At 33.5% G+C, this 27997-nt stretch overlaps 1 protein-coding gene across 5 annotated transcripts; it reads right to left on the bottom strand.

Moving 5' to 3' along the window:
- Positions 1 to 35: 35 nt before the first annotated feature.
- On the bottom strand, positions 36 to 27997 carry LOC117210668. 5 transcript variants are annotated; one of them, XM_033453897.1, is made up of 12 exons: positions 27876 to 27996; positions 27414 to 27511; positions 26931 to 27180; positions 25687 to 25828; positions 25311 to 25325; positions 23841 to 23986; positions 23492 to 23589; positions 22955 to 23164; positions 11779 to 11898; positions 9474 to 9742; positions 7468 to 7587; positions 36 to 5717 (listed from the first exon to the last, which is right to left on the bottom strand). In XM_033453897.1, exons 3-12 carry the CDS (start codon positions 27127 to 27129, stop codon positions 5504 to 5506), a joined length of 1533 nt encoding a protein of 510 aa, XP_033309788.1. In that variant the 5' UTR covers positions 27130 to 27180; positions 27414 to 27511; positions 27876 to 27996; the 3' UTR covers positions 36 to 5503. The 5 variants fall into 5 exon arrangements, with proteins under 5 accessions (XP_033309788.1, XP_033309790.1, XP_033309791.1 ...); XM_033453899.1 differs by having other exon boundaries at positions 23841 to 23980; XM_033453902.1 differs by lacking the exon at positions 36 to 5717 and adding an exon at positions 6047 to 6255 and having other exon boundaries at positions 27876 to 27997.

Raw genomic sequence — 27997 nt, 5'->3', positions numbered from 1 at the left:
CAGTTTATTTTTTAATCTACTAAGAAACGGAAATCTTATATATTAATAACTTTATTAAAAACTTATGTTTACGTGATTATAAATAACATATTAAGGAGTTCCAATTTTTGCGAATTCTTCGCAGCTCAGCTATCTTGTAGTAAATAGTACATGATATATTTTCATGCAATTAAACTATATAATAAAATTCAATTTTCCCAACGTTCTCTTATTGGCGATAATATTGGTCATCGTCGTAGACATGAACTTTTGCAAATACTCCTATTTTCATGACAATTTCCTCTCTTTCCCACGTGAGTTTGCAAATAATAAATAGGAAACTTGCGCAACACGTACAAGCCTCGTCGATCAAATGATCGTTTAATATAGCATTGATCTGCTTTAGATCAACATGATCAGAATTCTAATCTAAGTACATATATGTATATATATACAGAGATACTACAGTCGCTTTAAAACACGCGTCTGCCACCATTTTTTTCTTTTTTTTTTTCAAAAATTGCTTAATTCGGGATTTCTTAAAACTGACCCTTTGTAAGAGAATATGAACTCTTCTTTACTTACTTGGTCTCTTTGTTTAAAGCTATGATTATTAAATATTGGAGGTAATTGATTCTTTCTCTGTCTGACACAGGTCTCATGCTGTTATGTGATTTCATAGTTAGTCCAATAGTTATACCATGGATTCTTACGTAAAGAGATTTACAATATTTAATATTGATCTTTACTTAGTAATTTCACGGTGTATATTTTCGTTGTATTTTTGGACATTTTTCAGTATAACATGTAAAATATATAACTAGCATAAACGGAAAATAATTCTGAAATATAAAAACTATAAAACATTGATTTTAAACGTTATAAGTAACATGTTTCTTATAACTAGTAAATTTTCAAAATTGACAATTCATTTCATTTGGTGAATGCCGATTTCAAATGAATTATGTTCACAACATTCTTGAAACGTACAATACTTTGTACCTTTTTATCAAAATAATGTAATCGTATGCAATCTAATAAACATGAAATCTTTCATGGGAACTTTATATAATTTAATTCTTATGGTAGTCGGCATATTTATGAAATGTACCGTATTACTGGTTCGTTGTTTCTGCGCAATCAACAAGATAATTAATTAAACAGTCTTTTCAGACTAATCAACAGTGTATTTCAGCATGAGCCCTGCTTTACTTATAATACAATTCGCATTTAAGAATTCTTTCGCAAAGATCGCACGTTCTTGTGCATTTAAGAATAAAAATAATATTATCCTTTATATCAGATTATTGATTATATCTTTCACTACGAGGTACGTACGATCATAGAAGATATTCATAGATACATACATTATACATATATGTATATAAGTCTTCGTTGACTATTAGTCATTGGTTCTAAACTTTTGTTATACATATTATCGCTTAGTTTCTTATTCGATAATTTTCAAGCTTCGTATTTGCTCGTAACTTCTTCCTCTTTCGATACTAGAAGAAAAAATCGTACTGAAAAACAATTTGCTCTTTCCTCTCACCCGTATTGTTATCGAATAAAGAATTAAGCGTAATTTCCTGACTTCATTCATATATAACGAAATTAAAAAAAGTCGCTCGTATTTCGATTCTGATTGTGTCGTAACACGCTTTAAGTTATTATGAATATTTACATAGGTGTTCTCGAAGGAAGGTACACGAGCATAGCAGTGCTCGTGTCGGATCATTGAGCGAAAAAAGTTAGAAGATACAAGAACCGTGGTGATCGTAAGAAGAGTTAAGGTTACATTATCGATTTGCTTTCATAGGTGCCATAATATGTCATCTATAGATACGTACATTGTATATTAGTCATCTACTTAAAGCTAGGTGTCCATTTGAGAGTAAAACTATAGCGAGCTGCTCTCGAGAGTATCTCTCGCAAATGGATACCGCGTTGAGAATGTTTCAACCCTCTGAGAGTGGTCGCGTGATCGCTCGCTCTCAAGTGGAAACAAAATATGTATAAGTTCGATTAATACGTGCGACAGCATTCGTAGTTGGGCACTTGCAGCGAAGAAACTAAGGATACTATAGGTAATGCGCGACTACGCCGAGTGTCGTATGTTTCTATAGTCGAAATTACAATTACGCAGTGAAAATTACAGCGATAAACGCGACGCGGAAACATAAAACAGCGCAAGTAGAAAAATATTCGCGATTCAAGTTCAAACAAATTTTGTTATTTAGCATGGAAATATTTTCCATTGGTTTTGAAATTATAAATTAGATTGAATATTTTCGAAGATATTAGCAATTACGAAATTATTCTTACATAAAGCTGTTTTACGGCAAAGGCGATGCAGAGATATGATTTTTGTTATATTTACAGACTCCGTTATTTTTATCTCGCATGTTCGTGTATCGTAGAAATCGAATTTTACAATGTGCAACTCTTTGCTTGTTTTTAAAAATAATTTGTTATTCGGTTGGTCGTTTATGTTCATTATTACTAATAATAATACCATGTATAAACTGTACAATTTATGATATTTTACTGAATATATTGGTAAAAGTAGAAATGAAGCGGCATTGTGTGTTACTCTGAGTAGATTAGAATTGAAAATGTTAATCGACAAATCGTAAATAATAATTTAGAAAGGATACATCATTAGGTTGGTTGGAAGAAAGGTGGCTGATCGATATTGACGTATTTAGGTATAATCTTAAAAAAAAAATTTATTACGATTCATGCACCGTTTTATTTCATTGCCAATAAAGAAAATTAATATATGTAAATCAAATGAAACGCAATATAAAGAAAATTGACGAATAACCAAGAGATATTCAAAAATAATGCTAATCACTTTGTTGTTGTATCTTTATAACTATTTATTGGTCCCCGAATTTGACAATATTGTTTTCTATCGGTATAATTAAAACGAATAAGTTATCGTATACTAAAGTAAGCTTCTTACGTAAACAAGATCACAAGATTCGTACATTTTAAACGAAGATTTAAAAGATACTAATCAATATGCAAACATAATGTTCTCCTTACGCGTACAAGTCACAAGTATTTTAATGTTACAAAAATTGAATGTCAGGCTGAAGAAATCATGGCCCCCTTTTTATCATACTGATTGGTCCGAAAATACCTTGTGTAATAAACAATAAAATACTTCAATTAAATTTCCTACGAACCTAATGGATAAGTTCTTGATTTTCGATGTTCAAGATAATACGGGCAAGTACTTGAATCTGTCGCACATATTTCACAATCTGTCGTTGCTGAGTAAGAATGGATTTCGATAATTGGTAATAATCGTGCAAATTTCAAACTTTCCCTTCGTTTTTATTCTATTGCTCCGATTATTCGTTCATATCCGATAAAATTCAGATTTCGATTTCACAAAACAGAAGACCAAGTGAACAAGTTAGAATAAGAAAGGTACCTGAAGTTCATGAGAATTATTTCGAAAAGTTATACTTATTACACATTACGTTCGTTTTAACGTAAATCGGTACGCGTGTAAAATACACGCATTATTCATAGTTAATTTTAACTTGGAAAATTATTCATTTAGAGGAAAAGAAAGTTTAGGAATTTGCACATTTATTTAACATTCGGGCTGCAGAAATGTATCTTCGCTAGGTCGTTGCTTAAGTTTTACTAAACGGAAAGACGAACGGTTCACGTAACGTTATACTTGAGGTCATTATATGCTCTCTAATAGGATGTGTAATATTGACTCTGCTCGATCTTTTTTTTTTTTTTGAACACTGATAAAAATAAGATTCTCTTAAACTACGGGAATTCGAATATAGAGTGTTATGTTTGTCGTGAGACGCACGTGATTAATTGCAAGAGTATAATTCTAAATATCTCGTTTACACTTTTATCACAATGATATACATATTTTACTCCGAGAATTTCAATTCGAACGTGTATATCAATTGTTTTTAGATATGTAAAACTTCATTATATCGATATACGAAATTGGAAACTTACAACTTTCGGATTCCCATCTTTTTCGCTACCTTTCTTCCTAATTATTAACTAATATGTAAAGAAATCGAAGAAATCCTCCGTTCATATCAAATGTAACGTAATAAAATACTTATATAATTAATATCTTGAATTTTCTTTTATATCCTTTGGTGTATTGTCCCTACCATTTTTCTTTCTTAAACGCTTCAGATGTCAGTCATATTTTACTTAATATTTTCATCATATCATTCACATGTATTCTTAGCATACACGTTTAATCCAAACGATAATACGGTAAAATAACGATAAAAATTCGTAAAATCTCGTTAACGAGATAACAAAACGCATCATCTTCTAAAATAGCGAGTTTATACGACTCTTATACGGCGCCTGAATGTTTTGATATCTGTGATCGATAAATTACGTAATATTAATTTTGCGTAAAAGACGTCTGCAAATAACACTGTTTTGGTACGTTGCACCGTGCTGTGAATCGTTTTACATCGATTGCCAGTTAACAAGGCCGCACGGATGTATGTGAAAAGGAAAGTAGGCAGATACAATGCCGTACGGCAGGCCACATTAATATGTCACATGAAACATTTACTACATCATAGAACGGGATATCTTGGAATAAATATCGATTTATCGCATACGAATCAACATTTAAAATGATTAGGGGCAAAGAATGTGTATTTAGAAAGAGAGAGAGAGAGAGAGTTTCTGATTTTAAGCGAAACCTTGCAGACTAATCATCTACGCAATTGATATTGTACGATGAATTTTTCATCTCGCCACGTTGTTCGTAATTACTTTCAACACGTATCCGAGTCGATTCAAAACGGAATCTCAATCTGAATTTCCTTAAAATTTCAAGCTTTTTAATTTCCGATATCGCGAATTTCAATCCATGTAAATTAGATTAAAAATTGCTCTGCAGAATGCAATTCAAAGGTAATACGTGCATGATGAAATTTTATCTCCGATATGTGCGCAAAGCCGCATAATCCGTATAACGGATAGCGATCGATAACGCTTCGCGGTAGAACATCTCGTTTCGAGTTTGCATGTAAAACTGCGAGATTTGAATATTATCGGCGGCAATCGATAGAATATCCTAGCGGAACATTTTATTTCGAGTTTACTGTCGTGTAATCAACAACTTTGTTTCGAGCTTTCGTGTAAAAAACCTTTTCTCTCTGGATTTTTCATCGTAGCTTCCGCTTGGAGCATTTTAATTTTGCACATTTTAATTTGCCGTACATTTTATCTCTCGTTTCACGTTTTTAAAATCGTAGTTACAAAGATTCCGATTTGAACTTATTACGAATAAAAGAGAATTTCGTTTCCAGCCATTAACATCGTACAATTGAGAACATTAAGAACATTACGAACAATTATTTCTGTGCGATTGAAAATTTGTCTTTCAGTTTACCTTTCTAAAATCGATGCGCGACTCGATTTTTCAAATCACACAAAGTAATGCGATCAGCATGTAGGATCATACGAGGAGCTCTTTCAAGAAGTCCTCGGCAAGCAAGTCCTACAAATAATCGTCCACTCGGTCGTTTTCGTCTGGTGGACTAGGCTCGCTGACGCTAAGTATAGGCAGACCAAAGTGTTGCACCTCGATGCTCGATTCGGGCGTATGTCTTGAGTAGTCGCAGCTCTTTGAGTGCCGTTCGATCCCGGCACGTCGATGGTAATGATGATAACGGGGTAAGCGAGCGTCGGCATCGCCAGATCGCCGAAAACACCTGCGGATTTTACCGAATACGTGGACTTAATCGATCGAACGATTTATTTACACGTCGCCTTTCGCTCGACGCAAATAACACAAATTAACAGCAGAATTCGGGAAAATAATGTTTCGTCACTCTTGCAATCTTATTTTGCATTAAGATCGAGTAAATCGTTTTCAAATAATTTTCTATCTTATCGATTCGATCCTTAAAGTTTCACAATGTAAATGTCCGATCTTAATCAACAGAGTAATTTAAAAAAACAAAAGATCATATGGTGTTATTGAATTTCCTATAGGTGGACGTACAAAGAACATACGCAAGTCGAATTTACTGCCTTTTTCTTTTTTTTTTTTTAACAGAACGATATGCTCCCTAACGCTTTCTAACTATTTATGCCAAAAAATTATTAGTTTAGGAAATCCTTTAGCGTGAATATCACGAAGTTGTACTCAATTTCTTCTGGAAGACGTCCACTTATCAACTAGACGAAACGAATGTCGTTTCCAAATTATTGGATTGGCGTATTCAATTTCCATCGAGATCACCGGATCTGAAACCATCAGATTTGTTTTTTGTGAGAATATTTGAAAAACAGAATCTATTAAAAAGAATATTTGACAAAAACTACTATGAATGACTTGAAGCAAAGGATTCCGCGAGAATCCAATGACCCTTTAATTTTACCGCTTACGTTAATGTATCTACATAATCTACGGACACATGAAAAATGTAGCTTTAAGTATCGATTTTAACGTTGCATTACTGATTATTACTGCGCAATATCGAAATTAACTCTTTCGCAATGTTGTTCGAGAAAGACGATCGAGTCGCCGAATATTAATATTTATTCGCTATAGAATTTTGAAAGTACATGTATATTAAAAAAGAAAAGAGAAAAAAACACATGAAATCAATAAACAAATAATTGACTTTTAAATCGTTCATTCTAAATTGTTTGTTATTTTATTACATTGTCGAAGGGTTAAACCATCAAGTTTTTTTGGCATAAATAGCTTCATAGTATTATAGCTTGGGTATCTCATATACATTTTTGCATATTGCGTGCATTGTCTTAGTATCTCGCGCCTCTAAATTTTTCATAAATTCGTAAAAGTCCATCAATTCTTTTACAATATTCATACAGCGTCACCTTATCTTTTCAAGTAAATAGGATCTCGTAATGATAGATCTTTATTAGCGAAGTTCTTATCTCTTTACCGAAATTACATTTTTCATCGATGCCGCTTGACGGACGATAAATAGTCTGCGGTATGTTATATCTTAGTGTGACCCTGAATGTTAACTTGGCGTGTGACCAAGTTTCGAGGGTGGTCTTTAAGGGTGAAAGATATTTGTAGGATGAGGCGACGTCAATTGCCACGACACGTATATTTAACGTTGTGGTGTGAGTTGGTACCAGACTGGAGATAAAAATATCGTGGGTCTCTTATGAGTTCACACGTGAATGCATTTAATATAACAGGCGGTAGATTTCGTTGTACTTGAACGTCAAATTTAACAAACGATCCGAACATCGATATTTTATCTTTCATTATATTACAAAATTCATATCATTTCTTATATTAGCCATTATTATTGGCTTCTAAGATATGTCAGTTACGTTATACGTACGTATAGATTGCATTATAATTTCACAAACTCCAAGAATCAGTTCGACGTCGGTGATTCGATCGAAAGGGGTGGTGTTATTCGGGTGAAATATTTTACGTATTTAGCGCCAAGTATAAAAGAGATTGCTTACCGCTCATCCATGGAAGCAGGTTGTCGTATAGGACACCGGACGTATTCGTGACTTCCGCCAGCTCGCCATCCGCCGAAACGTCGACCAACGAACGACGATGAAGACGTTATTGGAGAATCCCTGAAACATTTATTGCAATTTTGTTTAATAATTCATTCGCAAGTTTGTCACTTTTTTTTTCATTCTTACTTCCTAACGTTTCATTTTCATTCTTATTTCCGGCAACGAGGAATATCCTTGACAAACTTCGTTTGTCCTTGACTCAATTTCTACCCTGATTTCGCAAGAGCTACGTGGTAATTACTTTTATATAAAATTCTTAATCTCTTTCAGCATTCTTTACGTCCTCGTAACGGTACTATGAAAAATACATGTTTTAATTAAAAAACGAACGAAATAAAAGAATATTTCATGACGATTGTACTCGTTCTGAGACAGCCTGGTACAGCATCTCCTGTTTCTGTTTTAGCGTGTTTTATGTATTGTATAAAGCTGGAAAGTTGAAAGTGTGGAAGGAACGCAGGTCTGATTGGTCATAGTGCAATAAGCCGTCCTTCTCGCACAATCATTTTTATTGAATTTTTTATATCTCTGTTGCACCTTTTTCATGTCCTCTCATAATCTACTACAGCAGACGATGCAAGCGGAACAGCGTCGACCCTCATGTAACACGCAAACAATACGTATGCACGCTGTATTCCAACGGTACCATATTAATCTATTACCGTGAAATGAATTGCATAAGAAAGATCTCGGGTGGTTTACGTAATAATCATGGATATATACGCGGCGTAATGTTATCATTCTTCGGGTTTAATATACTTATATAAGAGATTTTTCAATTAAGCTTCTATAAAAAAAAACATGTTGTAACATTTCGAGTGACCCGGACAACAGATTTATAAAGGGTTTTTTTTTTTTAAGAGAGAAGGTTCTTGTTTCTTGTAAAGCGAATTTACATTTGCGTGCTGGATATTTGTTGCAAAAAATTGATAAGCAAAGTCAATTGCTTAAATGCGAATGTTAATATTCGTTGCAACAATTTACCGCTCTCTGAAAAGTGGACAACCTAAAGACACGTATCTTTGAATTATTCACAAGTGTTCTTAAGTGTTGCACACTTTTTATTCACACAACGGTACATTTCGTGCTCCGTGTTATTTCAAAGTCCAAAAGAATTTGCACCTGTGCGGAATTTAAGATATGCTCGCGACGCAAAGTAACTGACAACTGTAATAAAATTGTCTTTTCGGAGTTGTCGATTTAGCGAGAAGAGATATGAGACGTTCGTTTCAGCTTCGTGTAAAATTATCATGTATGATCGTGAAAAATGCGCACACAAAACCGACTGATTCACGTACAGTGTCTGGAATAAGGTACAAACTAAGATAAGACGAAGATAGGTGGTGAAACATTACAAACAAACGAAAAGTAAAAGTCTGCTTTTGAATAAATCTTCCTCATTGATTATTCAATATTTTCAACTGCTTCTGGACCAATGAAAAGAAGAGAAACGAGAAAAAGATCCGTTTCATACCGTGAATTTTAGTAAATTTGCGTAAGAAAGGAAATGTACTATCATTAACATGAATTTCCAACTTGAAGTTTGCTACTTAAAAGTTTGTTAAGGTGAAATAATAAACAAACTTTGATGCACACATAATTCATCCACAAACTTCCTTACTTGCGTACAACTCTCGTTTACGATAGAAATGTAACAATCTGTTTTCGCTAGAGTAGTAATGCCGTATGCAGACTGTCTCATATTGATCTAACCAGTTATCTTGAATAATATAGCACACAGAAACTACAGAAAAATGTTTCAGATAAATATTATCAAAAAGTATATGATGCTCTTTTAAAAAATTCAAAAAACTAACGAACTCGGGAAAAGTCGATAAGAAGTTACTGTTAATTGTCACGATTAAGAATTTTCGTAAGACGATGCAAAAATGTAACAATTCCACGTAGGATTACATTTATGTATCTACTACGAATGAAATTACCTTGAAGACTGTAATTGATGATTCGGGTCGAGCAACGAAACGTCTGGATTATCCTTTGGACAACTCTCGAGGCTACTCTGCCTCTTTGATTCGGAATCCTCGCACTTCTCCTCTAGTGTTGATCTCAGGAAGGATTCTTTATCACCGTCGATGCCTTCCTCTTTCGAATTTCGTTGATCTTGTCGATTCGTCGACGCAAGTGGTAAATTATCTGCACTGCGAACCTTCCGGCACAATTTCGACGTTGAACCGTGCCGTCTTAAAAATTCCTGCAAAAAGCGGAACCGCATTGCAGAGAGGATTGGGAATACCGCTCGTTTCTAAACTTTCTTTCTCGCTTGCGTCACTCGTCGGAGATCTACATGCATTTTCCTGTCCCTGAAGACAAATGCTATACTTTGTGCTTCATCCTTGCGAAGGTCACTTACAGCAACTTTACATTAACTTTTTATGAATATACGTGGACAACACATATTGTATGTGTATTGTTGTTTTATATATTCGTTAATGTTAGCGTTATTGAATTAATCGTCTTTTATTATATTAAAACATTCACCGTAGTTAGTGTGAATACAACGTGCAAAAATTAAATTAATTTTAAATATTCTACTTTTACGTTTACGTTCTTCGTTTCAAATTAAAATTGTCCCATTTTAATCATCGTGTCGGATAGTAATTTTGCTCTGGGTTATAGATCTATCGGATTTCGCTGTATGCTGGAAGGAACTGATGCTACGTCGAACAACGTCCTAAAACTAATTCCTTCTAGCATTTACTACAGTTATACGAGTAATTGAACAATCCTTATCAACTGAAGTATTTCAACAGTCGAATATTCATTGTATTAACAAGCCTCGATATTCAGTGAAGTTATCCTTAACGTTAATTCGGTATATTAATTTTCCACCAACTGTATGTTTCCAGTAAATGTCTCATAACTTCTATATGGACTTTTAGACTAAATCAGTTAAAATGTCACTAATATAATTACTATTCTCACGTTACAGAGTTAACAATGTTTTAAAAGGTTTTATATATCATAAATACTTTTGTAAGGGTTACTGTATATATATTCAACACGATGGCACGATATATCCTAAATGCAGGAAACATTTTTCAACGAAGATCGTCTCACGCTAGCACCGTTTTATCTAAAATTATGCATCTATCGATTGATGTTGCAACTTATAAGAAAATACATACTCAGCGATACATAAAAATGGTAATCTTTTCCCGTTGTTAATTTGGTAAGATGAAATCGATTTGTTACGATGCAAGAAGTGACGTCAGAAGTATGTACTTACGATTAATCGGCATAGATCTAACAAGTATAATATGAAAACCTTGTCGTTAAGAAATACAATGTATCGTGAATAGCGGCCGTGGTCCATGCTATCAGAAAATGAATTTAACGACTTCCTTACAAGTAAACCACGAACTTATTGATCAACCACTGAACTACACTTTGCCTCCAACTACCTTGAACTTTAACGTTTGACGTGTCTATTTTGTACAGTCTCTTTCGCGTTCGTTACATATTTCAATATCAGGATGCGCCGGGGATGGCACATTCAAAATTTTATAACGTACAAATAAACTATAATGTTTCCCTACATTTAGATTAAAATGAAAGGTCGGAAGTAATATTTTTATAGCTTTTAAGTTAGTGAAAAAGTTGCTAAGAAGGAAGCGTCGTATAGGATCGCTATCTAAGAATCATGCTTGGCGATCGATACCTGTTACTTTATATTGAATTATCTATATTTATTATAAGTTTCACAATTGTACTTTACGATGTGATTAAGATAACTATGTTTCTAAAATTTTAACTTACTACTTATTTACTTTATATATAATTATCTGTTCGGTATAAGTTTCACAATTGTACTTTACGATGTAATTAAGATAACTATGTTTCTAAAATTTTAATTTACTACTTATTTATTTAATATATAATTATCTGTTCCGTATATTTAATATCGTTTTAATTTATTTTACTCCGTTATCGTCGTTTGAAAAAAATACCAGAAAATAATTTATATTTATAATATCGATTCTAATATTCAGAGAATAAAAATGGTTAACGATAACTGCAATTGCGCGACATTTCCTGGAATTTTCGCTAATTTTCTAGATAATTCGTTGCTCCTTCGTTTGTCGTGACTGCGAATTGACAGGTAGGTTGATACGAAGTTAGGGTTCGATCGAAAGTTTCAAGGACGTGGATCAGCTGGACGGTTAATTCACCCGGTGTCACGACGAAATTGGTCGAGTTGCTGCTTTCTCGTCTTATTCGATTACATACCTGGGATAGGAAGCCAGCTACGTCGATGGCGCTGTTCACTCGCGGCCTCGAGGTTCTTGGCCAGCCCAAACCACCTCCGCTATCCAAGGAGTCCACGTGATGGCTCGACCAGTGCAGATGCTGGAAAATGTGGCAACGCAATTAGGACACACCGATACCGCTAATATCAATGCAAATTGCATTTTAATGTGATTTTTCTCAAGCGTGATTTCCGACAAGGCAGACAGGAACAGACAATTTGTATACCCACTAAGAATAGAATCTATTTTTTGAAACTGTTTCGTTAAAATAAGAAACGGCGAATCTTTAATAAAGTATATTTTCTTGTAATAGTGAGTAATACTTCTTTGTAATAGTGAGTTTAGTTAGAACGAAGTTCATGATTTTGTATTTTTATAGTTTTATCCGACTCTTGTGAAGCATAAATAGCAAAGTATAGTAACAATTATAAAATAAAGTGTTAAAGTATTATGCTTTAATAGAAAACTAAATCGATCGTACATATGTATACCTTAATGCCCTGCACATTTGCAATTCATGGTGTCGTTTTTGTGAATTATTGTTAAATGTTTAGCAATAATTGTTCAATGAACATAATTAAATTGTGCACCTTATTAATACGTCTGATTGCATCTTATCTATTGTAGGTATGTAGTTAAATAAAAGTTAATTTATACAATTAATTAATTGTTTATTAGACAATGCTATTTTTAGTGGGTATCTTTTGAACGAGGATGTTTAGACAATTCCAACATTTTTGCGATGCACTGACTTTTAAACTAATTTCTATTAGTGCAATATCTGCCTTCTTTCTAGTTCACGAGTATTCCTGTTTTTTAAGGTTTTCGTTTTCGTACAAGACTCATAATCTATTACCTATATTGACTTTACAGTCCAAAAAATTTTCTGCTTTTATATCGTACAAATAATTACAGTTGTAATTATAATTGTAAATAATTTGCAGTTATGTAAAATAGTGCTTACACATTAACAAATGATCATTTCCCATTATTTATATCGATCATTATACACGTATATTCTCGGATGAAAGTGTAGTAATAGTTCTTCAATGCGTTTTAGTAATAAAACTAAAAAGTAATAGTTCTTCAATAATGTAATGTAATATTAATACAATATTTAAAAAATGACCATGACAAATACTACAAAGATTGAGTTTACGTCTTTGAACTCAATTAAGTGAATATGATTTATTAACCATATTATATTTAGAAGCGGGTTAATTAGAATATTAATTAAGGGATTTTATTAGCTAACGGTTCACTCGCGGGACGTAAGAATATATCTATGGAACTTTCCTTGTAATATAAATATAATTTATGGGCAATATCATTAACATTTTGTATATGAATACAAAATAAGAAATTTACCAACGTTATGGATTTAGTTTGGTTTCGATGTCGTTGCTAAATATTTTAAATACCGTTAATATACAAAGCCAACATTTCATATCGTTATAAGCTTAATAAAATCATTTTTAACCTATAATATAAGAAATATTTAACGAATAACATTAGAATAATATTAAATGAAACTTTTCAAAAATTACTTTACTTATCATATATTAGTTGTAAAATCGTTATAAGTAAAAATTTCATCCGAGCAACTGTATATCAATATTGTGCTTAGCTTAACGATGTATGTATCTTTCCTAACAACGTCGTAAGCGTTTCAAGTGGGCAAGCAGCTTTCCTAGTGATACAATAATCGCAATGTAAAAGCATTAGTGTTTGCTGTGCGCTATTTTTACGTCAATTCGTGTCGCTTTTTTACTCGCATCTGCGTTGTTATTGTTGTGCAGAAACATCTTTGCTAAATGTGCGAAACTTGTGCTTGCACGCAAACTGATTGCATTAATACGTGTGATAAGTCGAAGCATACTGATTATCGTATTGGTATTGCAAGCAGATCAAACAATATTCATGAACTGAAAGGAAAAAATCGATGCAAATAAAAGGAGAAATAATTGGCATATTAAAGTAAAAATATTTGTCGACTTAAATATTACACGAAAAATAGGCAGATTGTTTTCATAATCAATTTTACAATCAATCAATCAATTACAATACCAAATTGCTAATTTACATTTCTAATAGTTCTTATATATTTCGTTTTAATTTGCTTTTCAGATTAAATGTATATATGTATTTGTTTCTTGTTTAAAGTAATGTGTTTGCAGTATATTCGAATTTATGTTGCTTGAATTCAGGTAATTGGGCTAATCTGTACGAGACTTACATATTTCATACCATTATTCTTGTTCTATTTCATATTACCGTTTTTTTAATGGGAAGCCAACGATTCATGGGTGCATCGAGTTGTACATACGAGTAAAGTAAGTGAGTCAGAAACGAACGAATTTACCTGTTTTTTCTAGCTTCGTGTGATCAGTCTTTTGCAGCGGTTTACGTCATTGGAATTTAATTAGGCTTTACGGATTACGTGAGGACATTCGATCGAATTTAGTACGTCTATATCCTGATGCTAACGTACTGGTTTCCTGTCTCTAGCAGATTCGTGATCTTGTTGAGATTTGGGTCAGGAAGCTATTACTCCAGCAACTTTAAGACAAGATATATCTAGCAGAGGCATCGTTCGTCCGAAGCAATATTCTTCCTATAAACGTTAGATTACCAACACATACGATTTCATGATGTTTTCTAAAGTTGAGCTTCATCTTTCTTAATACGTGTGCAGTATGTCGTATGCGAAGAGTACAACGGATAACGTTTTTATTATACTCTGTATATACATACACATATGTTGTTCAATCGTAATGTGAGCGTTGCTTTCCTGCTGTACGATAAGCAGAAATTCAATTTCATAACTATTGTGTCGTTTTATTGATTCTATCGTTTTTATATACTATCGATTTTTAATAAAATTCCTACTTGTTACTACTGTATCGTTTCTTAATTGTCTGTTTCTTTTGTTTAACATTTAAATTTAAAGAACATTAACAGAACGGTGTTGACGATACGATACAAAATGACACGCACATATCAAATAGACCGTAAAATATAATATTGGTAGTTACTCGGACATAATCAGATCATTTTCCTTATATTCGATCGATTTCATTCGATCTATCATAGAATACGGTTGCTATATTTCCCTACTCGCAAAGATACGATAGAAAACCTAGAAAAGATACGATACAATGGAATAAGATTTGTTTTAATAAACGGAGAAGTAGGAAACTCAGAAACCGCGATACGTAAATAATAGAAAGTGAAAAGCGTTATTAAAGGTGCTACAATATTTGTTACATTCGAGTGCAATTAATTGAGGCACACGACCACTTGAAGTGACTCAAGCGTTGGTGCGAAATTTCAAAAATGTCTCATGTCATTCGTGTATTAAATACCGACTGTTTCCACTTTCCAGAACAATTTGATGTTTATATCGTATTTCAAGCCATTTTTACAGTTAATCTCAATTTTGTTTTATTAAAGCCAGACACACGATAAATATTGGAATTACCACGCATCGATCGATCGACTTTGGTTTATTTGCAATTTTCCTAACAATATTTCGCGGATTAGATCGTTCAGGAATTAAATCGTTGATCGAAACACGTGAACACAACTAAACAAAGTACCTTTGAATTAGTGAAATACTAATCTGTTAACCAGGTCATCTCTTAATAAGACACTTAAACAATATAATATAATATCGTAAAAATAATTATGGCAATTTAAGTGACAAGTTAACTCGTTTTCCCTAGTTAATACGTTAATGAATGGAAAATGTACGTTATGTACTTTACTCTTTGATCAGATTAGTTTTGATTAAGCTGTAATAAAAACTTCTGCCTTTCTCCTTAAATCACTATCTAATTGAATAAAAGATCACTAAATTGTGTAATTAAACTGAAGCAATTTTATTCTTCAGAGAATCGATAATCGTGGAATTTTAATCTCGTACTTTAGAAAGTCAGTTTAGATCCTCTTTCTCAAATAAATACGTTTTAATCCCCAATCGTGATACCACACTTACGCGTATTAAATTTGAAAGTTTAAGTACTGTGGATGGTTGGTTATTAAAAGTTCTATGAATCGCCTTTGGAAGATGGAAATGGCTCTACGTAAGCAGATCGTCTGTACATACATATACATGAAACGTTGACGAGCGCAAATCAAGGTTGAGAGTAGCGAACATGTACCGAGTTGAAAGCAACAACCTTTTACGATTGGATCTCTATGTGCCGAATATGTAAATACATACATATGTATGATGTATCTATGGACGCTTTTTCGAACGACGTTTTTGATGTTACACTCGAATTCTACATCGGAGAATGCTAAATACGTCGGCTGAAAGTTCTCTTCCTCTTCTCGATAAAAATTTTTCACCGTAAAGTAGGTACTAAATGACTCGCAGAAACAGGCGTTCTTTTAAAATTGCTGTGAAGCGAGAAAAAGTCGGTACTTTTTCAGTCGTGTGTACCAATTGAATGATTATTCTCATAACGATTTATTTTCTAAGGTAGACCTCGATTTTGATCATTAATTTTTATCGTTATCTGTAGTTATTCACATTTTATTAATATAGATGTATATCGGCTTGCCAACTTCGAAGCGTGCAAATCTTTTATGTCGAATAACATGTATTTTAAAGAAATATAAAGTATAATAGAAAGAAAGTAGCGTCTCGAATAGCGTTCAACACTTAGAATATACATGCACTGCAAAAGCATTTGGTTGAAAGCATTCCTACATATATCATAACGCTATATATGTATGTATATATGTATGTACATATGTGAAGGAACATTTTATTATAGAAACTAACCAAAGATATAAACCTAAATACTAAAGTTATATTAGAATTCGATTTTATAGATACGTATAAAATGTTATTTCCCTAATTTTTAACTTACCTGTATTTTTATCGACTTTATTGAAATTATTTTTATACTTTCATTGAAATTATTCTTGTTTCATCTTTGTGCAAATTACGAGGATACTTCTTAATAAAATAGGTAATAATTCATGCATGAATACATACATGTATGTATACACGTATCTTCTAGTGCTCTATTCTTATTTGTAAATTATAATGTAAATAATTATTATAAAAAATACTTTGGAAACGCAGTATTTCAGAATCGTAGATCATTGAATATGAGTCAGTATGGTCAGAAGAAATGTGATGGAAAAAACATATTGTCGTTTTGCTAAAAATGTGAGATATCTCAGATATCGAAAATTTTAAAATATCTATGAATCTTAAGACGCGTACAAAAATTAGGGTCAGAAGTAAACTATTTTTTAATATAGAAATGTCATTATTTCCCTCCTTCGAACGGCCATATAAGATTGCGGTGAAAGTTGGCAAGCCTATATTTTCTGGGTAAATTTTCATATTTCCAAAACATTTTCAACTCGTACTTTAATTACCCAATTCTTGGTTTGCGCTCTTAGAAATCTATTTATTATGAGTACTATTGTGACTATGTATGTATCTCTACATACTACTTCGTTGCGTCAAAGATAGGGACATCCACGAATACGACTGTATCCACATGATCTATGGGAATGACTAAAACGTCATTGTTAGACTAAAGAAGCAACTTTTAATCGACCGAAGACTATACGAACTAGTATCCTAATGGTAATGGAACTCGTCTATAGGATCGTCGATAGACCATTCGCCAATTAAACTCAGTATGACTATAATCGTCCCGATGAATATCGAAAAGTGGACTCAGTCGGAAGTACAGACAAGAGAGAGCCGCAGGGGATATATAAAGGAATAGATGCACGAAGCACGTATAAAAGCAGAACAAAGGCACATCGTGAAAATATTGGATAGAAAACGAGATAAAGAAGAGAATAAAAGTGAGCTAACGATCAGTGGAAGAAACAGCTGTTTAATATGGATAGTAGTGAAGAACAAGGAAAAGAAGAAAAATACAAGAAGTAGAAGAGCAAGAGGAGGGTGTTACGTAGTTGGAGGTAGGAGGCATACGTAGTAGTAGTAGTAGTAATAGAAGTAGGAGAAGAAGAAAAAGAAGAAGACGAGAAGTAGTCGTAGTTGACTAGTAGTAGTAGTAGCAGTCGTAGTAGTAGTAGCAGTAGCAGTAGTAGTAGAAGTAGTAGTAGCGTAGTAGTAGTAGCAGTAGTAGTAGTAGTAGCAGTAGTAGTAGCAGTAGTAGTAGAAGTAGAGATTGTTAGCAAGTACCGATGGTCACGCGATGTCTGCCCTGTGGAGTAGAGCGAATTGGCAGCCGCAGTCGCGCGGCTCTCGAGCCCTCCTCGGATACTGAAAGCACTGCTCCAAGACGCAACAGCCCCCGCCCCCACACTGCATCACCATATCCGACAATGTGGTCATTACCTTCAAGATTTTATACGAGCGATACGTATACATTCCCGGCGGAGCGTCATTTTTCGATTATTCATTAGTGCGAGGAACGACGATTTTCGCAATGGGTCAGCAGGGTTGGGAGAGGCACAAAGACATCAATTCCATTAGAGTCTCGTTCGGAGAATCAATCGATAAATCTATTGCTAGATTGTCACAACTAAAGCTACTAATTACCTTTCCTGTCTATACTTCTATTACAAATAGCGTTATAATAAAAATCCGAAAATTCTGAACTTTCTAGACATTTTCAAGTTTTGTATTTGATCGTTTTTTTTTTTTTCGTTAAAAATCGTCGATTGTAAATTCGTAAATAACGAAATTGTTCTCGGTACCAAATATTCTACTTCCAGATTTCGGATTGTTATTTCGAAAAAGTGCGGCTTTATATCTAATATATATTAATAAAGAGTAATCAGAGTAAAAATACATAGTGTCTACGAGTGAAATAAATGTTAAATACTCGAATTCGTGATTCAAGAAGACTATATATTGTATTACTCGATTAATACGATCGAATAGATTTCTACCTTTTGCGTAATATTATTTGCATCTTGTTTCGGAGAAACGAATTAGTAGTTCGAATAAACCGACTTAGAACTGATCGAGGGTATAATTCTATTATAAATGTCGATATGTACATATCGAGAGAAAATGTACAAATGAACTAAAATTCACGTTAACGATTTAGTAAAATAACTAAAAACAGTAGATGTAATCGTATTCTATCACTAAAACTTTTTTTATCCTTGAACTTTATAAACTTAGTAAGAAACTAGTATTTCAGCTTAGATAACTTAGAACGTTCTGCAACTGTAGTTGCACCGTCAGTAAGCGTAACCGCAATACATGTTCCCTTAGGGATTACAAATTCGCCTTACAAGTGAAGTTCTCGAAGTTCAATTCGAAAATTCAAAAATATTTGGAACTTTGCACAAACGTAGTTCGTGTGATAACAGAATAATCTTTCTTCCTGCTGGAAAACAGTCTTAGATATGAAAACACCCCCGAAGAAATTTCGACTTTTTCTTTGTGGCCTATATTGTGGATATGAGAAACTGAAAAAAAATGTTTTCAAAATTATTCTCTCACCAGCCATAATTTTTGGAAGTTTTATTTCTTGTTGTCATGCGCGTAGTCTCCAAGGAGTTTTTTATAAATATACGAATGATTTGAAACAACAAAATTTTTGAACACACAGGATCGAAGAGTGTAACATGCAACGCTGATCGCGAGCTCTTGTCGAGCTGCGGCAGCTGATGCAAATTATTTGTATTAATTAAATTAAACTAGTTATATTAAATTATATACATAACTTCTTATATCTACAAGCATAGTGATATAGCAATGTTTATTTTTTATTCCCTTTTTTATAAAATTTTTATTTACATATTAAAATTCGTCTGATGAAAATCATACAAACAGTAAATATTTGTATAGAGTTCTCCGAAGAACATTACAATTTGTACTTCATTTGTACTTTTTCTGTATCTTGTATATTTTCTTAAATATTTACGGTAATATGAACAGTCAATTAAATTTCTCTGGGGCTGTTTTCACCCCTAAGACCGTTTTCCAGCATGAAAAAGAAATTGTTCCGTTATTAACGTCCATGAACTACAATTGCGCAAAGTTCCAAATGTTTTTGAATTTTCGAGTTACCGAACTTTTCTTGTTAGTGTTCTTCAATGAATGAATGGTCACGACACAATTTCATTTCGGTTGATTTGTATGAAATAAATTTAACGGAATAGAAATTTTGCAGTGAAATTTGTTTTTAGAACACGATCGATGTTTCTTCGTCGTAACGTTTGCACAAATTTTTGCTGCAACTAAAGTTAACCTTGCGTGTTAATGGGACAAGGGGGTCGTTTTGTAGTCATTAAGAGTACATTATATTTTCTTCAAACAGAGAATTTCCGTGTTGAAATCCATAATATTGTGCGCAGGATATTCATCAGTCTGAATTTCAATTAATTTGCGACCTACATTCAGAGAAGTTAGCTTTCCAATGATTATTGAACACGATAGCTGAAAGCTATTGCCAAAATCTATGCCGACAATAGTAACAGCAGTAGACTAATCAATAATCGATAGTCTTTCATTGTATTCAAAGACTATAGTGTGGTTTATATCTATCTGTGTGTATCAGGTAGATTTTTATTTGGAATTTTTACTGGCTGAATGATATAAATAAATGAAATCATATCCTGCTGTAATATTGCGATGTTATAAAAATGTAATAAAAAAGAGAGCCATAATATAGTTGTTAATTTATACTTTAGAATCTAATATTTTTCACGCAACAGTTCCCAAAAATCAGTCAATACATTCAAATGTATTTCATTGGTATATTATTAACATTATATATTATATAATTTTATCGTGGTTTTTGTTGCTACTAAAACTATCCAAGTTCTATTAGACTCTTATAAAACTGTTCTTCATTTTTACTTTGTCGTTACAGAACCAAGATGTACGTCACTTGTATCTTATGTGAGTTTCACGTGAATAATCTACAGTTTTTCGGTGATGTTTTAAGCATCGTTTCACTGCTTGATTTTTAATACTTCAAGCTACATGCGCGTCAATTAGTCTATAAATAACCATACGTATATACCGTCAATTTGCGGAGATCGTATTCCGAAACTGAAGTTAGACGTAGACAAGTGGGCACCGCTTAAACGAAAATATAGCTCTCGGTTCAATATTCGATCCGATACGTCTTTTTGACATACAGCTTTCGCTGGAAGCGGATGTCCCGTCTGTTACTGCGATTACGTGCACTGCCCAATTAAATCTCTGTACCATCTAATTAAATCGATACTTCTGATACGTCTAAACATTTCGTATGTTAAATTACGCATATGAATCACTTCGAAATAACGTTCGCCCGATATGAATACCGATATCTGAGTAGCCGTGCGATTTATATATATCGTTCGATGATATTGTTTCGGGAATTTATCGATACACACATAAACGTACATGTCTCTCAATTGTATTCAAAGGATGCCAGATTGAATTTTTTAAATGTATTGCATCCTGCTGTGCAATTAGAGTTTGAATGTCTTCATGTGTGTATACAAGTATAAACGTACTATAAAAAGATCTTATTTAAATATATCGAGTTGTTCGAAAATTCATAGTTTGACAATCGTTTGACGTTTATTCTATTATATTATGTAAGAAGGAAAAATATGTATCGATTACATAAGAATGATAATGCTACTAAAGTGATATAAATGATAATTCAATTGTAACTGTTCGAAGGAAATTATACCGACAATTAATCGATCGAGTAGATTAATGTACGTCAAACATATAATTTAAAACGTAGTTTAATTATACAGGGTCTTTTTCAGCACAACAATGCCAATGTATTCTTTGCTAAACCTAAACCTAATCCTGGAACGCTGTGTATATTTTTAGTTTATTTCAAATTTCCATATTTAATATTATTATCAATTAATATTATAATTATCCGGTTCGTATAATTCCCGGAAAGCTGATATTTCGAATGTTTTGCTAATCAAGAAAATCATATGTTTCAATAATAATTCAATAATAATTTTCGTTTCGAAATTAACAAATAATAAATTAACAAATAAGAAGGATATTTTGTCGCACTGTATTAGTAAATTAAATTAACACTAACCTTACCAGGCCCGGTCAAATTTCAAATGGTTTCAAAATTTAATTTAAAATTGTACATTCATTGTTACTTCTTTTACTCATCTAATTTTACCTAAATTTTTATATTATTCGATTAATCAATTTCTCAATCTCTTTGTTTGCTTCTTTTTTTACTATGAAAAATTCATCGTCTGGCTTGTTTACCGCGACAAATTTACATGTTTTTCTAAAGTTTTTTGCCTGGAACCTTAGCTCTGAACTCAAATAAGATCTAACCAGCTGTAGTTGCATACATCTAAATGCGGTGTGTGTTTGGCTAAGCACTTGAATAATCTGACGGAATCCATGTCAGGTAACGCATAAACACAACGGAGTCTTGTCGGAGACTCTCAAGAAATACTTCTCAAGAATATACTCCCTCCATAATGAGTTCTCTGTTGCTAAACGAAATCTAAATGCAGTATCATTTTGAGAGTCACAGAGTGCAGGCCGAAGCCTATGAGAAATCAAATACGACAAGGAGTGAACAAATCTCATAATATTCAGTACATTGGTTCTGTATTTTGTTTTATCTCTGACTACGTCTACGCGTTCAGCGAGAAATTCATTGAAAAACATACAAAATATAAGAGAGGGCTGTTGAGACGAACGAAATTCTAAGTCTAAAAATGAGCAAATTGAAAGTGAGGATGATTTGTTCGATTATCATCTCTTGTTCATATAACATATAAAAATGAAAACATATGATTCATTATTTTATTATTATTTAAAAATTATGCTGTGAATTGTTTCCTATAATAAATTGACAATTTCTTTCGAAGAAACAACGTCTATTTCGTAACCGATCAAACGACCGGTTACGGTAAGAATTGGTATATGAGAAGTGCCGGTACGGTTAGTGTTAATCGATTATTTTTGTACAGAAATGAATTTGGTAGATATTCATTAAAACTATATGTAGGTATAATTCCTTTTCAAGAGAAACTATCATAGAATTTTATATAAACAACTATAAAAAAAATCAGCCGCTGCTATTCTCCTGGAAAAGTAAGCCTAGCTATTTGGAATAGATTAAATCGCATATTTGCGATTTTTTTGCATCTATCTAGTGGAAGATCGAAGTAGCGAAATAGGATGTATAATTATGCGTTACCTGAGAGCAGGTGTGTTGAGTCGGATGTTGCGTGTATGCAGCGTTCGCCGCTGCGCATACCCCAGTCCCGGGAACCTTCAATTGTTCCTTGTAATCGGGTTGATACGGCAGTAACATGCGAATCTTTCCCCAACGATTGAAGAACAGCGCTATCGCGCCTGCCCAAAAAATCAACACTAACACCACGATCCCCACTTCTACGCCACGGACCTGTAATTTAGACGTTCCTTCGATGTTCATTTTACGCGTCTAATTTTTCAACGACTCGGTCAACAGGATTTCTAATTGCATTTAGATTTAGGTACCTTCTATTCGAAGTGAGAATAACGAATGAAAGAAGAACTGGAACAACAGACGAATAATTACGTGAACGAAAATAGGAGAAAACACAAAAAATATTTCTTTCTGAAAATATAAAGCAGATATATAGGAGACTTCAAAATTTCACGAGTTTAGAGATATTTTCAGATTTTTAAGAGATAAAAAGGTATGTAATTAGTTGAGATTGTTCGAGCAACTATGTATTCCTGAACTTACTTGTATGTAAGGTTGTGGTTGTTGAGAGGAGGGTGGTGGAGGTGGAAGGGGGCCGCCTGTTATCGCTTGTTCCGGGGGAAAGGATGTTCGTGGTGGCTCTAAAACATTCCAGTAAATAATACGCACCTTTAAACGTGTACTTGTAAGGTGCTATCAATAAGTGCCATTAATAATGGGTAATTTATTTGAAATTTTATTTTAATTTCTATTTCATTGAGAGTTACTCAGGATCATGATTCTGATAATATAAATCAAGGCTCTTAAAATCGCTGAGATATGCCCTATTCTGCATAATTACGATATCTTCTGTATAGTTTTCGAAAAGAAAGATTAAATAAGAACAACTTACCAAGTGTACGGAAGACGATTGGTCGACTTCGAAATCTCTTGCCGGCTCTCACAGCAGTGACGACAAGTTGATACTGCGTATCAGCTCTGAGACCGCTCAATGTAACAGCTTCACTATTTCCTGCGACCTCCGTCACCACCCTGTAACTAACCATAATCCTGTAACACCACCTTGCCATTGCAATCTGATTTCTATATTTTCTTTCTTTTTTTTTGTTCTAATATGACCTCTATATATTATATTGACTTTTGATTTACATTTGGTACAAAAAAATAGAAATAATGCTTGCTTCTCAATTAACTACGACGTAAAGAACTACGAGCAGATTCTGATTAATAACGAGTACTTTTCATTTATTTATTATTTATTGTACATAATCCTCGCCTATTGGCTTAGAATGGACTTCCGGTTTTACATCGTTCTCTTATTGCCTATATAAAGGGTAATTAATTGGGTAATACGTTTAGGGGAGTTATCCTAAGATTATTATTGTATTAATGTATTATATTAGCGTATGATTTACGGTATGGTTGTGTACATCAAAATATTTAAACGGGAGGTTTCGTATTTTCTCAAGGCCTCGAAAATTTTTAATATGATGATTTGATGCGACAAATGAGTAGGTACCGTAATTAAAAATTATCGTTTCTATATAAAAAGTAATTTCTATGACCGTTCGTAAACTGCGCCGTAACTACTTGATTAAAATTTACCATCAATAGCACTCAAAATAACAGTGTTGTTTTCTATATATTCACTGTGATAAATCATTTTGTGAGACATGTTTATCGTGCAGAATTTCGCAGAAACAAGTCCGTGACTACATTTTTCCTGACAATTTTCTACCACCTACACAATTGCTTTATACACTGCTTTGAAACTCTTCTGCTATTATAGAACTATCAATTTGTGACATTTCAGTGTAGTATTTTCAGCGCGCATTCTCCAGATGCAGTACTATCGGAAAATGCATAAAGCGGAAAATCGATTTTTTATGTATGGTCAAAAGCAAAGGGCCTGTTGAAAGGAAAAGGAGTACTACATATATTTCTAAGTTTACCAAGTGTTTCGCATTGGAAACGTCTTCAAAGCCTATTCGCGTGTTCTTTGCAACAGCATGACATGTAATCTCTAAACAACGGATGATTTTTCATATTCTTTCACAACACACACACACGCCTCAATTGCACACAGTTTTCTATAATATAAAAATTAACCAAGTAAAAAGTGCCCATGTTACTAAAAGTCAAGTGCCTGTTTAAAAGATTAAGTGGTACAGAAATTAATGGAGTAAAATGCTACTGGTAATGTTGGATAATTGGAAATAACTTGGCTTTTTATGTTAACCTATGCAGGGCTCCTTTCAAACAAGTATTTCTGTTACGACTATATAATGAAGTTATATACTATCTTGGAGTAACGTAGGAAGGTAAGTAATGCCTTAAGGAATACCTTAAGAAAGCTATGTACCTGTCACTGTATTTCCTGTGCCGCAGTAGAAGTAAAAGCATCAATTAACATTAAGTCCTCCTTAAAAAATTGACATCAAAAGACTGATACCAATTGATAAACGAATCAAAGTATTCGCTCGTGATATTTGCGAAATACACGAAAATTTCAAAATGTCATGCCATGCATGATCGCGAAGTATATTATACAAACTTATTATGAAAAATATATAAAAAAGCTGTCGTACGATATTAGTCTTAGAACTAGCATCAGTTTTAAAACCATGCCTTGGATTCCTGTTTCCTTATTTAGAAGTTGCAACAGTACTTATGCTACTTCCCGATAGTACATGCAAAAGAACGAAAATATGTGGAATACCCAAATCTCCAGAACGCACCTCGCATCGGTTGGCTTGTACATGACGTCGTATTTTTCAACTTGTTCGACCTGGCTGGTGCTCCAAGAAACGCGGACAGACGTCGGATTCAGGAACATCACCGTTATATTTTCCGGAACACCGGGAATACCTGTCACCGATCCTGGAGAAGCAAACACTTTATGAATACATTATAGATTCAATATGGAATAAATAACAACTAAACAACAAGTAGTACTATGGGTCTTTTTATCGATAGAAATTAGGATGCATGTGTGACGGTTGTTCGATATACCAAATTTTTAACCATATGTCTCCTTACTGTTGAATCGGTCATAGTGGTCTCGTAAACTGGTTAGCTCAGTCTTCTGACCTTGCTTTTCTCAATATCTTTTATAGAATATGTTGAAAGAAATTTATAAAGTTTACATAGATGTCCCAATTCATTAGAAAACATGCTGCAATGACGAATGACGAAAGCATGACGAACAAGGAATCGCGATACTTATCATCGTTTTTGTAGAAAGCGGACATTAATTTAGACTTAGCATCTAAAGGAACATTGAAAGTGATGGACGAGAGAATTTTTTTCTTCGTTACTATGCTCTCCATCATGGCAAAGAATAGAAAATAGCCTTGAAAATTTGCAAAGTGTACAATATTATAGTCTCACTATCGTTCTCTTTGAACTAGAGTACTAAAAAGAAGAAAATTTAAAATTGATTAAATTAGTGAAATTGAATTTGACGAAAATAGACAAACAACGAAGATAATAAAGTTACGTTGATTACCTCGTATATAATACTATAATATGTTTCTCGAACTGAGAAAGATTCTCAATACGGGATCCTCGATAAATAGGGTCCGTCGCTTCTCAATCAAATAACGGTTCCTCGAAATGGAAAGGCTTGTGATATTTTATATAACTGTATTATCGAGCCATGTTTTCATGAGATTTCGAGCATCAAAGGAAAAAATTGTATTACATCGAGAAAAGACAAAGCAATATAGCGAAAAGCATTTATACTTTCGTAGTTGCGTTTAGACTGAATTTTATCGGAATGACTTCAGCAATTTTATCTGGCAGACGAAATGAATTTTACTCGCTGATAGTAGTTTCGAGTTGGCAAGAAGAAAAAGAAAGAAAGAAAGAAAGAAAGAAAGGCGAGAGTAGCTATATGTACGAAATTTTAACTGGCAAATATGATTATTTATTCGAAAAATATTACAATCGAAGCAAACGTATTAAATAAAGTAGGGCATACCTACAAAACCAGCTCCTTGTAGGAATAGTATAGTGGCCCAAAGGACCATGCCGCCAAAATGGCGGGCCAGATATGGACCGCGTATTCTTTCACGCACGCGTTTTCCACTTCCGCTCTCTCTCAGATATGTACGAGTTTGTGCCTTATATATAACTGCTGGGTAATCTGCACGTGCACCTCTCTGAAAATTGGTGCTCATCTAGCCTCCTCTGCCGTGCTGCATTCTTCTTCTTTCATTCCACCATAACCACTATAAAAAACAATTAATAACGAAAAATAAACATTCGAATATTACGTTACTTATAAAAGGCGATTTTGTCGTAATATTATTAATTTTACTTTACATTGCTACGATACTTTTCCTACATTAATCATTTATAACATTTTATTAATTAAAAGTATTCGATATTCCGTACTTTTCTCATAAAAGTTCAAATAAAAAACTTCCTATTAAATTATAGAAATTGCCCGAAATAACAATACCGTTATTGCAGGATGAACTCGAAGGATCTCCAGTCGAAACATTGTACTTGCATCTCTTTATCCAGATAGGGTACGGACAAATTCATCCCAGTGGTAATCTGAAACATAGTTTATGGAATCTACATTAATTGACTGTAATATCGTTCTTTTATAGCGAAAGAAGAATTATCTCAACACACGTCAGACGTAGTGAAATATTTTTCAAATCAAATTCAATTATCAAAAAGCGATACACCGTATTACAAATAGATTTGCGTGATCCATTGTAGAAAGAGAAGCTACCGAACTTAAATTTTTACGATATCAAATAAGAGAAACAGCTATTACACATTTCCGAATATAAAACGGATATTAGGGTAAACGTGATAAGGATCGATTTGCTTTGGGACTGCGTATTAGTGACAATTTGTGCGTGAACACGATACAAATCGTTAATAAAGAGGGGCGTACGTAGGTGCTGACCTTTCCGCGTTGCGTGGCACGCGCACAAACACTGTAAGTATGTACTCATGTACCGGTCTGTACCAGCGAAAATACTGAACGATGCCCCGTCGCGTTGGTACTAGCTAGCCGGCCGCAAGCCT

The sequence above is a fragment of the Bombus bifarius genome, unplaced genomic scaffold (genome assembly GCF_011952205.1).
Source record: "Bombus bifarius isolate JDL3187 unplaced genomic scaffold, Bbif_JDL3187 scf7180000008208, whole genome shotgun sequence".
Classification (NCBI taxonomy): domain Eukaryota; kingdom Metazoa; phylum Arthropoda; class Insecta; order Hymenoptera; family Apidae; genus Bombus; species Bombus bifarius.
The sequence above is the reverse complement of the archived record's forward strand: the minus strand, read 5'-3'. Positions and strand labels throughout refer to the sequence as shown.